Source organism: Hemibagrus wyckioides, linkage group LG03 (assembly GCF_019097595.1).
Source record: "Hemibagrus wyckioides isolate EC202008001 linkage group LG03, SWU_Hwy_1.0, whole genome shotgun sequence".
Taxonomy (NCBI): domain Eukaryota; kingdom Metazoa; phylum Chordata; class Actinopteri; order Siluriformes; family Bagridae; genus Hemibagrus; species Hemibagrus wyckioides.
In genome coordinates this window covers 14,072,171-14,084,495 of record NC_080712.1, presented here as the reverse complement: position 1 = coordinate 14,084,495, position 12,325 = coordinate 14,072,171, and the positions used below count along the sequence as shown (strand labels likewise).

General features: G+C 38.2%; 1 protein-coding gene across 1 annotated transcript in view; it reads right to left on the bottom strand.

Annotated features, from left to right (window-relative positions):
* Positions 1–12,325, bottom strand: part of LOC131350840 (serine/threonine-protein kinase 32C-like) — an 89,123-nt gene that overhangs the window by 7,756 nt on the left and 69,042 nt on the right. Inside the window, exons 4-7 of the mRNA XM_058385777.1 lie at positions 6,101–6,274; positions 1,829–1,866; positions 1,248–1,337; positions 1,023–1,126 (exon numbers count right to left, since the gene is read on the bottom strand). Of these exons, the coding sequence (XP_058241760.1) occupies positions 1,023–1,126; positions 1,248–1,337; positions 1,829–1,866; positions 6,101–6,274 (406 nt within the window). The remainder of the gene's footprint in view (positions 1–1,022; positions 1,127–1,247; positions 1,338–1,828; positions 1,867–6,100; positions 6,275–12,325) is intronic.

Below are 12,325 nucleotides of genomic sequence, written 5' to 3'. Positions count from 1 at the left end.
TTTGTGTTGCATCACTCTGGAGCCCTCCAGTTCCTACTCTTCATCATTTCACAGAGCATAGCTTGCAGTCTGTTTTGCTTGGCATCATTAATTTTGTTCAGATCACTTTTGTTCTGTTGTCTGATGTTTTATGTTATTTTTAAGTAAACAAGTGCGGTATCAGATGGATGATATATCGTAATGATAACATCTTGCATTCACTTCAGGAGGCATCTGTTACACAACTCTTATGCCACTGCACAAAATACAAAAAGTACCAAAACATCTGCATCAGAAAATTAAAAGCTTTGCTGGTCACAGGACCAGTAACAAAGATTCAGGTTTTAATATCTAATATATGCTGTTCAACTAAAGTTGACCTGACAATGATGCCATTGTGCTTCAAATGTATGATGTAGTTTTCTACTAAAAGTCTCTTTAGTTCCTCTTTGGGAAGTTTCTTGTTACTGGGAATGTTTTTTCCTTCTTGCGGTTAATATAAGCTGCTTAAGTAGACAAATAATGATGCAGCTGAAATAATGATGTAGTTGATTTAAATGGGGATTATGGGTATTGAAAGTTATAGTAGGGATGTTTTGATGTCTCTCCCTCTCTCTGATGTCAGGCTATGTGTTTTTATACTATACTACAAATAAGTAGTAGACATCCGGCTTCCCATCTCCCCCCTAACTCTCAAGGTTTCATCCTCATGTCATCTTAGAGAGATTTCTTTGCCACTGCCAGCCTCGGGCTTGCTTATTAAAGATCTAACACTGCATCTATATACAAGCTGCTTTGTGACACCATCTATTGTTAAAAGTGCTATATAAATAAAATGTAATTGAGCCGAGCACCCCTCATCTCTCTAAGACAACAAAATAGAAGTGTAGCCCTGAGTTCAGTTCCTGTTTGACAGTTTCTTGCTATTGAATGCTTAGTGGAAAGTGCCCACAGACAGAAACAGAAGGAAAAGGATGTGTTAGAGCAATGTAACTACTATTATATGAGCTCAGTGAGTGAAGGCTCTTTTTAAAACCACTCACCCATCCTCTCAGGACCTCAAATATGGTGACCCCTAATGACCACCAGTCCACTTCAAACGCATAGCCAGTCCCACCACTTACAAAAGACTGGAAAATCTCAGGAGCTGTAAAGGACAAAGACAAGTAAATACCAGTTCATGTATTATTTTGAAAATTATGTAAAATTCTACCATATGAACAAAAAATATTCTGAACAATGTAAATAGATGCTAAAGGCTTTTGTACCCATATACGGCTTGGTTCCAGCTAAAGCCGTGGCTCTTTCTCCATCTTTGATAATTGTAGCAATATTGAAGTCAGTCAGGTGAGCATGACCTGAGGCAAGACACAACCAGTTTAAAGCAACCGCAGCCACAACTCCCACAAAGCAGCCATTCAGGACACTCAGGGCCTTTGTAGTTCTACTATGCTGAGTGAATGAAGGCAGATCCCTTTTACTGGCTTTTAAAAGTTCAAAAATCCTTGGCATCTCATGCAATGTGTGATCCATTCACTGATACAGGTTTGCTTGGAGAGTATAATACCAAAAGAGAAACCCAGAGAATGAAGCATTTATACTGCACAAAAATATAGACAAGTGATGGTTTTAATGGAACAACTTGTCCTTGAGTCTGTATCTCTCAGTAAAGTATTATGGGCTGGATGACCCTGAGCATGGCTTAGTGCACGGAGACAGACTGTGTTACCGTCGCCATGCCTGCCAGCCTGCGGGATCGCATCTCCTACATGTCACCTTGGACCACTTTCATATGTCTACTGAGATGTTTAGTGAACCTGCTATATGAAGACTTACACACATGCCTTACCTTGTTCATCCAGAAGAATATTGTCTGGTTTGATATCCCTGCAAAGGAAATACAGTCAAATCATCACTATTACATATATTATATTACATACAAAAGCTTTTGATCAGTTGCACTCTTTGCAGGATTAAGTAATATTGCAGCAGTGCAGTGATAACGATTCTACTGAAACCATTTGGAAAGGTCTGATATAGCGGAAAAGTAATGTGATCAGTGAGCTGTGGCTGGAGATATCTCTAGTTTTTCACTGTTCTGTTACCAAATAAGGCAGGTACCATAAACCATGCAAAAGAAAAATGCAATTTCAGAAGTTTTGCTATTTCAGTTAGGCTTTAGTGAACCATATAATGTCAGTGCCAAACTGCACTAATCCCTGTGTAAGAGTTCTGCTGACAACGAAAATAGCTACCCTGCAGGGACAAACTAATAAAACAAAATGCTTCTACTTGGATATGCTTTTCTTTTGCTTGTGCAGAATTTGTGTGTGTGTGTGTGTATGTGTGCGCCTGTCTATCTGTGTATGTTCTGAGTTAGAAAGTGCCTTGTTGCCCTTTCCTGGTGTGAATGTTTATCTCTCAGGGGGTCTTCATAGATTTCTCCACGCCTGCTAATTGCCTAGGACACACATACATGCCTCTAGCACACACACACTCCTCGCTGTGGGGTCTCTGGCACACACTGCCAACACACCCCACCATGCTATACACACATGCGTGTACACACACAAACACACAAACACACACTGCACTTCCAACACAGCTAATTAAGACAACAATCCCACACGGCTTATAGTCAGCCAAGATGATTAGATTCATGAACATGGGATTCATATTATTCCTATTATACAGCTTACACGTACAAAATAGTTGCTAAATATCTTACAGGCTAAAGCCTTGTGCGTGTATTAAAACTCCAAAACAAGAAAAAAGGAAGGAACAAGATATTCAGCTGGATGTATAGTATATTAATTAGAAATGATTATCTTCTTCTTCTTCTTCTTCTTCTCCCACTCATTTACTTTAGTAACTCCTTTATCCTTTATTCAATCTTCCCAATCCTAAACATAACAAAATGTGTCCAAATTCCACAACAAAATGTCTTGAATTCATCAGTTATGGTTCATTGTGAGATTCTGATCAAATATTTTGCTAAAATAATTTTCTTCTTTCTAGAAAGAAATGTTAAAAACATGTCTGCCTTTTTAAAAAAAACAATGTGAAATAATCTGTAAATGAATATATTTCTTCCTTTTTGCAATATATATGGAGTAATTACGATGTGTGCATTAATAATGATATAAGCCTGAGATGTAATGATGTAAGCCTGGAAAACAAAACTAGGGGATTTTGTTGTGTCACTCAGGCCTCTATATATTTACTACATTTTCTCCATCTGAGGAAAAAAAAATTTTTTTGTCATGTTCCTAAATGTCATAGGATTTTTCAGTACATCAGAAATCTGACAGGGAGAAAATTGTTCAAAGCAAAAGCATCTGGTGGAAAAACCCCCTAATCCCTTAACACTGAGTTAGAAGGAAAATATATATTTTTATTTTGTTCTGGAATTCTGTGCATGGACTAATTTTACCTCCTTGGACAACATGACATGGCAGCTAGGACTGTTGCTAGGAGACACATCTCCTCTAGTTGGTGCAACAAAATAATTGCACGGCGAGACCGATTTCCTGTCAGGAGTCCAGAGTGTGGAACAGAACGGCACACACTCCGGAGACTACCGTGTGGAGTCTACAGAGCCTGAATACAGCCTGCTGGACACCACGACTGTCCCACAGGAACAGACCAAGGAGAGAGATGCAAGAGATGGCAAGAAACATAATCATCACTGATCTGCTGCTAATTTCAGTTTGGTGGCTTTATACAGACATAAATAAAAGGAAAGATTTTGTTGATGTGTTTGTAATGTTGATGGATAAATATGTGCCCAAGCTGTGAAGTTTTTGCTGCCACTTAATGCGCACAGCGAGTTGTCTTTGTGCCTCTTTCTGAAAGGTCATAATGATAACAGCAGGAGGCTTTGTCTGGGGTCGGAGGAATAACTTACATTGGCGAATCCCTGCGGGCAAGACACACTTAGAAAATCAGTAAAAGTGACAGCTTAGTCTTATACAATAGGGTTAGCAGAAATGATGATGAATAGGTCACATCTTAATATATAGAATACATTTATATACTTTTATAATAATCATCTAATCCAGTATTCCTCACAGGTGTTAACTTATCTGTGTTAAGTAATTTGTGCAGATTTTAAAAGCAGCAGGCCGAACCATTAGCAACCCTAAATGTTGTGATGCATACTGTGCAAAAAAGGGTGTTCATTCATTTTCAATAAAACCTTTAATCAAACTTTAACTATAAAGTACACAGAAGCCACCAACATAATGTAGTGTGTGAGGTTACACACATATGTTGTCCTCCTTTTGCATACAGCCTCACATTACCACCTTTATACACACATATGCTATACAAAAATGAACAATCATCCATCCATCCATCATCAGTAAGGTCTTTATTCTGGTCATGGTCACAGTGGATCTGGAGTCTATTCTGGGAACAACAGGTGACATACTGGATGTCCACCCTGAACCAGTCCATCACAAGGCACCATACATACTCTATACATATTCACACGCTCATGCACAACTAGGGGCAATTTAGCTCAGCAGATCCACCTACGGGCATGTTTTGAAAGGTGTCAGGAACCTGGAGAAACCCAGAGGAGGAGGTTTCTCTACAGAGACAATATCGAACTCAGGATCAAGCCGTGGAGCTGTAAGGCGGCAATATTCTTTATAATCACACACAGTGAAATTCTTACTGATATGTCATTCTTCAAGCCTATACATGACAATGTAGGTATACTCATATAGATACATATTCATCCACAAATATTCGTTTTAATATATTAATTGATTAATAGGGCCGTACAGTGGCACAGCACACAACTGAAGGAGAATAAATGAATTAATAGTATAATAGACTCTTAGCCTTGGCTCCAGAATTGTTTCTGTAATATCTAATGCTTTAGTTAATTCACTGTCCTGGCTTGCACTTCACCCCACAATAGAACAGATGGATGACTGTAATTACAAACTTGAACACCATCCACATCTTTTCAAAATGAAGAGTAATAAAAGGGAATCAGTAGAAGAGCACTAATAATATGTGACACCAATTATAAAACCAGCCTGGTCTTCAGTAAATGGCCTGCAAAGGCCTTGGGGTGATTTTTAAAACACTACCTTCGAGAGAAATGCAATTGAGTGGATGCAATGTCTGTGGGCCTGAAGGTAACAGAGACACCACAGGGAAAAGCTACAAGCTTACAGAATGGAGCTAATGGTTCATAGATTGTTGATAGAAGCCCATGATAAGTCTAAACTCTGAGCATTTATCTGTAGACGTATGTGGTCAGGGTCACCCCTGAATCAAACTCTATAGAAGAAGCAGCACTCTGTGAGTGACAGACAAGGCTTTCAAACTAATCAATAAAGCTGTCAGGATGGTGGCAGAATAATAGATGTATAGGCTTTAATAGTCTCATGCAGTCACTGAGACACTGGTATGAATTGTCAGAACTGCCAAGCCATGTTCCAATACAATATATAAAGATATCACAAGTGTTTAACACTTTTTACCAAAAAAATGTTTTGTTGTGTCCATGTTCAGCACTGAATTTCTTTGTCATGTCACACACCACAGTTGTGGCTCATAATAAAGTAGTGTACACACTCAGTTCTTTGAGAATTTGTAGGTTCATATCATAAGATAAGGATAAAATGTACAAAGTAATGGTGATATATCCATTTCTGCATGTGCTTGTTCATAAACATCTAAAATGATCTTTAGTTAAACCATATAAAGCATCTTCAACAACTAAAATTCTGTGTAAGGTTATCACAACAGAGATATAAACATCTCATACTGAAAACCAACTCATTTTATATGCTCAGCAATAAAATAATTCATTTGTTTATACTGACAGAAAATTTCAGACAAGTCGAGTTCGATTCCACTTGCCACCAGTGCACTGGTATAAATGGTAAATATCCTTTCTTGTAAGAGTGTGTAGAAGTAAAACTATAGCGTCAAAATCAGACTGTTATAGCATATTGGCCTGTGTTTGGGTTTGTATGTGTGAATATGGAAAACGTTTGCTCCAAGCTTGTCTAACTACAATTAATTTCATCCTACAACCTTACCTGTCAAATATGCACATATATAAATGGTGTGTTAATTCAGTAGGTCTCATACACACCTGTGTATGATATGCTGGCTCTGCAGGTAGTCCAGTGCCAGGGTCATCTCGCACAGGTAAAGCTTGACAGCGTCTTCTGTGAACTGGACATTTTGCTGCAAGTGATACCTCAAGTCCCCTCCCAGTAGCAGGTCTACTACCATGAACATGTCCTCCTCATCCTGGAAGGAATACCTGGGACACAAGGGTCAGAGGTTACACACCTCAACAGGAAGTACTACTTATTAACACTAAGCACTAAGTTTGAAATGTCATGCATCACAGCTAACATGCAAGAGGTGTTAGAGAAAAAACTGAAAGAAAACAGATATACACATGGAAATGGGCATAATTTAGATATACAGAAAAAAAAAATTCCAAAAAAATCTGAACATATTAAATTTTTTGAGCAGTACGTCTGCATACCATGCAGCTAAATGTACAGTTTTGTTCTTTTACTGGACACTGCTTGTCCCAGAATTCCTTTCATCCTTTTATCATCGTTATACATCACTGATTTTTCCGCCAGATGCTTTTTGCTTTGAACAATTTTCTCCCTGTCAGCTTTCTGATGTACTGTAAAATCCTGACATTTAGTAACCTGAAAAAAAAATGTATTTTTTTTGTCAGAAGGAGAAAATGTAGTAAATATATGGAGACCTGATTGACACCACAAAATCCCCCAGTCTTGTTTAGCTAGTCACATGGCTTAGCTAGGATTGCATTGGACTAATGGGAATAACACTGCTCCAGGTAGACTAAGCACATCCAAAGACAACTAAAGGTAATGCAACTAAAAGATTTCACAGCACAACAGCACAATGCTTCATATATACATATAGAGCAGGCTGCTTGATTGCTAAGCAGCTAGCCCGTGGTAGCTTAATGTGCTTTGTTTACAACAGAGCCTTTCTAATAGTCACTTCTCACTTTATTATCATTACCAGGATGGTAATCAAACCTCAGACATCACACCTCTATTCAGCAGGATGCTGTATCAAATAGTGTCCTGATCAGTTTTATGCATTCAAGGAAACCACAATAGGGTAAATGTAATCCTTTAAGCCGTGGCTCAAATTAAATACACTAAACATGGCTGAAAACAAAGGTGGACATACTCAGCAAGTCATGCTGTATGCTAGATCTCATGTTTCTCCTCAAACTGAACAAATCCAGACTTTTCCTATTGAGATGGAACAAATAAAGAGAGCAAGAGTGTTAGACCTATTTGCCAGAAGAACAACAGACGGAGAACTCAGAGACTCCAGCTGGGCTTCTTCTTGGCTAAAGCCTGGATTTGTTCAGTCTGGCAACGATACAATACTTGCTCATTGTCAGTGTATTTCTATGCCTTCTCTGCTGTCAGGTGTGGGTCTGTTTCATATAGAAAACTATTTCAATGTACTCTTGCGTAACGAAGTAGACTAGATCAGTCAGGCTTCTTAAAAGAAAATAATAGACACTATATCTGACTTGCTTATAAAACTGCCATTTTACAAGCAAAGCCAAATTCTGATTTGATTTATTTCTACAAAGTTTATTATACTTCTAGCATAGTGGTTACAGTTTTTCATTGTTTTCTGTATTTTAACTTTACAGAATCACTTTAAATATACATAACTTTGCACCGTATAACCAGTACATAGACATAGAGTTTCCTGAACTGAAATGTGCTTCTCTCTTGCATCTTAACTATTGTCTTGTCACCCCTAAAAATAAAAATGGAGAAAATTGTAAATTTACTTGTATGAAAATTGTTTCAAGTGTATCTAACAATCTGAACTCATTATGCCTTTGTCCATTTTGCTAAAGAAATTAGTTATCTAACAACTTGGTATTCACGGTGTGAGGTAATACATTCTTAACTATCAATGTTTCTTACCTTCAAAGACATCTTAGTTATACGCAGACTAACGTTTTTCTACTGCATTTGTTAAAGCATGTTGTCCACCTTGATATTTTAAGGAAGAAAGCCTTGCATGGATCAAGACACACACACACACACACACACATGCACACTTTATAATGTAAACATTATATAAAAGTTTAGCGTACTAAAGAAAGTTTCCAGAAAAAAACTCATGTATTGTATAAAGCCCTTACAGAAAATATATGTACATATGGAGACTCAATTCCTCAGAAAATCCACAGTTCAATTTCAGTTATGAAAGAGACAAGGGTTTATAGTTCAGGAACAATCAAAACATCTATAAACCATATCAGCAGCACCCAGCCAGCCACAGCCATAAAGCTGACCCTATAAAACACACTACGCTCACCACAATCAAGCTCCAGCATGAAAGATATCAGCAAGCCACAAATAATAATACTGGCCATTACAGCCCACACATGCCCTTCTCCATAATACAACCCTCTGATCAATGCAAAGGAGACATCATGTTGACTGATACCATCTCAACCTCAATGTTCATGAACAGAACATATCTAGAAGAAAATGCCTTTATTTGTCAGTAAAATTATTTTCTTTGAATATCACAGACAGGGAATCTGAAGTGCAGGTCCAGGCCAGCATCCCTGAAGCAGAGAGGGTGAAGGGCCTAGGTCAAGGTGGTTCATCTAGCCATCAAGAGAAGAAAAATATTCAGGTGCAAAGAAGTTCAAAGCAGTCTGTTTATCAACATATTATAGCAGTGTTTAATGAAAGCTCAAGGTCAGAGCCCTTATTTGTAGCCCCAGTGGCAATTGCAAGTCCATGATCTCAATAAGAAATCCAAAGATTTATTCCCACCCATGAAAGCAGGAGAGCTTCTCCATCTTAACCCTTGCTTGTCACTTGCCAATGATAATTACCACAATAGTAGCCATACCTTGTCTGCCCTATATCTCTTTTCATCAGTACAGGAAGTTACACCAAATGTTAAAGACTTGAGAGTCAGCAATGTGATGTTAGACTGGAATAGTAGCTACGTATTAGTATGCTTGATAAAGGGACAAGAGTTTGTACCCTATCACTGGTCTAATGTGTATGAAAATATGCTGAATTGTTACTAAATGCAATGAAAGCACAAGCTAAATCAATTATGCTACCCTGTTTCCTTAATACAATACTGGGGGAAAAAAATAATCTCTCTATATAGAAAGTTTTGTCTCTGGGTGACAAATTAAAGTGACAGAGTCTTGAAAAACTATTCAGTGCTCCAAACAATTTTTTCCACTTCCCTTTTTTCAGATGTCAGATTTCTCATATAGTAAAATAAGAGGCTTTCCAGATGATCTATGAAACAGTGTGCATTGTGTCATAGAAAAGAATAAAGTCAAAGCCTTTCAACAATTTTCTAAAATTGAAAAAGAAGATATTAAAACTTTAAAAAGAAAGATTCAAACCTCTTTTAACTTAAAGCCTAGCTTCAGTCCATTTGTTGACTGTCAACACATTCATAAGAAATTTATGGATTAACTGTTTTCAATTATTAAGATAATAGCTCATAGCTTTGTGTACAGTAGAAATCCAAATGAGGTCAAAAAACATTCCGAAACAGATCCTTTAATTCAAGAGAAGAACGAAAAGACTTTAACGCACCTCAGTTAGGAAGAGTACAGTAAAGAAATGGAGAAATTTGAGAATAAAGCCACACTATTTACGTCTGGACAACTCTCTAAACATCGTCAACATTCATTAGAATGACACAAATGGAACATGGATTCAGGGAAAGAAGTGCCGGAACTTAGAGTGTTTGAAAGTTAAAACCAGAAATCATGGTCAGAGTTTATTGTTAGGGTCTAATCATTGGTAGGCATAATAAACTGGTATAAATCATGATTATAATCTGAAGAACTAGAGCTAGTCAAAACCATTAACATGAAACTGTGAAGCAAGGCTCTCTGGAAACACGTCAAACTCTTAAGCATGTTTAAGACAAAACAAGACAATGAATCCATGAGATATTCAAACTAATCATGGACTAAACACAGAACAAGTGTAAATGATTTTGAGGGTCAGAGGAAGGACCAAAACAGAAACCAAAACAAACACTAGCACATGGTGCTTGTCGCTATGGGAACTGCAATGCAAGGGGGTATGCTACTGTGACACCAACTGCCACTGTGACTGACTTACTGGAGTCAGAAGTGATAACTTTTTCATGGACCAACCCTATATAAGTGTTACCTTAAAAAGTCTTTACAGAAGAAACTCTAGCTGGGAAAAATCAGAGCCTTGCTTGAAAAAATATGCAAAACATTGCCTGGAAATCTCTCCATCTACATGTCAGTAAGTCTTCTGGTCTGATGAGACTAAATGGAACATTTTGATTAGAATTTTAAGTAGTTTGTATGCTGTAAATGTAAGTGAACCCATCAGCCAATTAACACCATTCCCTCTGTAACATATGGTAGTGGTAGTGTAATGCTATGAGCCAACAGTGACTAGCAATCTGGTCAGAACTGATGTGCAAATGAATGTACAATACACAGAGAGACTCTTCTGTCAAAAAGCCTAAACTAGGAAGGCACTTTGTTTATCAGCAAAGCAAATTAAAGAGAAAAAAAGGAAGAAAATATAAATTCATTCAAAGTTAGATTCCTGATCTTCTCAAAAATGCTTCAGACCACTGCACTGCATTTGGCAGAAGAAAAAATGACTAAAAAGTAATGTGCCAAAATTCTTCCATCCAATTCAGACTTCTACAAAAAAGCTACTGTAATCGCCATCAAAGATTGTTGGTGTTGTGAATCTCTACTATATATATTTTATGGCATATTTTACTAGATGTGTAGAATCTTTTACAAAGCTAGAGCCCTGAGTTGCCCGTGTCTGAGTTTTGTAGTCATTTATATGTGGCTGTTTTTAGGCATCAATTACTGAACTATTTTCACACTGCCGAGGTGCACGTGTTTTGCTGTCAACCCACCCACGAAAAGGAAGCCAACAACGCTCTAATGAACAGCTATGCTTCGGAGCCAAGTAACAGCCACAGCAAAAGTTTCTAAATTTATGTTGCTCTTTAAAACATCGCTTTAAATAAAATAGAAAAGCACTAGGATGAGTTACTTATGAGTTATATATGCAAGCAAATAATCATTTTTTTTGCTTTTCATTATTTTTTATAAATAAGACTGTCATAAAGATTATAAATAAGACTAAAGAAAGAACAGACAGACTTAAAATAGCAGTGTTGTTTTAACACATAATAAATATAAGAAGTGGGAATAAGTATTCTGAAATTTTAGTATTTCATGTTTAATTTATACGCTGCTCAAAAACATTAGCGGTCATCACAGTGCAACACCAAGTCATTTCGACTTTAGGAATATCAATCGATCTGTCCAGTTAGGAAGAATAAGTAATTGTGAATCAGTTTCATCTGCTTTGGTGAAAATGAAAGTGACAACATGTGCACTGAAGAGGCAACAACAAGACAATTCCCAAAAAGGGATTTGTTTTTCAGGTGGTGGCCACAGACAATTGCTCTCTCCTTATCCTTCCTGACTGATTTGTCTCTTGTTTTGTTAAGGTCCTTGTCACGGAGATACCGGGAGACAGGCCATTACATGAACAGAGCTGAACAGGGCCATAGAAAGACAACAAACCAGCAGCAACACCAGTATCTGCTCCTTTGTGCGAGGACCAAACTGTCAGAAAGAGACTCCATGAGGGTTGCATGAGAACCCGACATCCTCTACTGGGACCAGTGCTCCCAGCCCAGCACCGTGCCACTTGATTGGCAATTGCCAGAGAACAGCAGAATTGCCAGATCCGCCACTGGCACCCTTTTCTCTTCATGGATGAGAGCAAGTTCATGCTGAACACATGTGACAGACGTGAAAGAGTCTGGAGAAACCGTGGGGAACGTTATGCTGGCTGCATCATCATCCAGCAAGACTGGTTTGGCAGTGGGTCAGGGATGGTCTGGGGAGGACCACATGCTAGCCAACAATACCCTTACTGCTGTTAGGTATCAGGATGAAATCCTCAGAGCCATTGGCAGACACTGGTGCAATGGGTCCTGGGCTCCTTCTAGTGCATAACAATGCCTGGCTTTGTGTGGCCAAAGTGTGTAGGCAGTTTCTGGATGATGAAGGCACTAATGCTATTGACTGGCTCTCACATTCGCCAAACCTGATTCCAATTAAGACCCTCTGGGATGTTATGTATCAGAGCATCTGAAGCCACCAAGTAGCACTACAGACTGTTCACAAATGCCCTGATCCAGGTCTGAGAAGAGACCCCCCCCTAGGACACCATCCTCCATCTCATCAGGAGCATGCCCAGTCATTGTCAGCAGT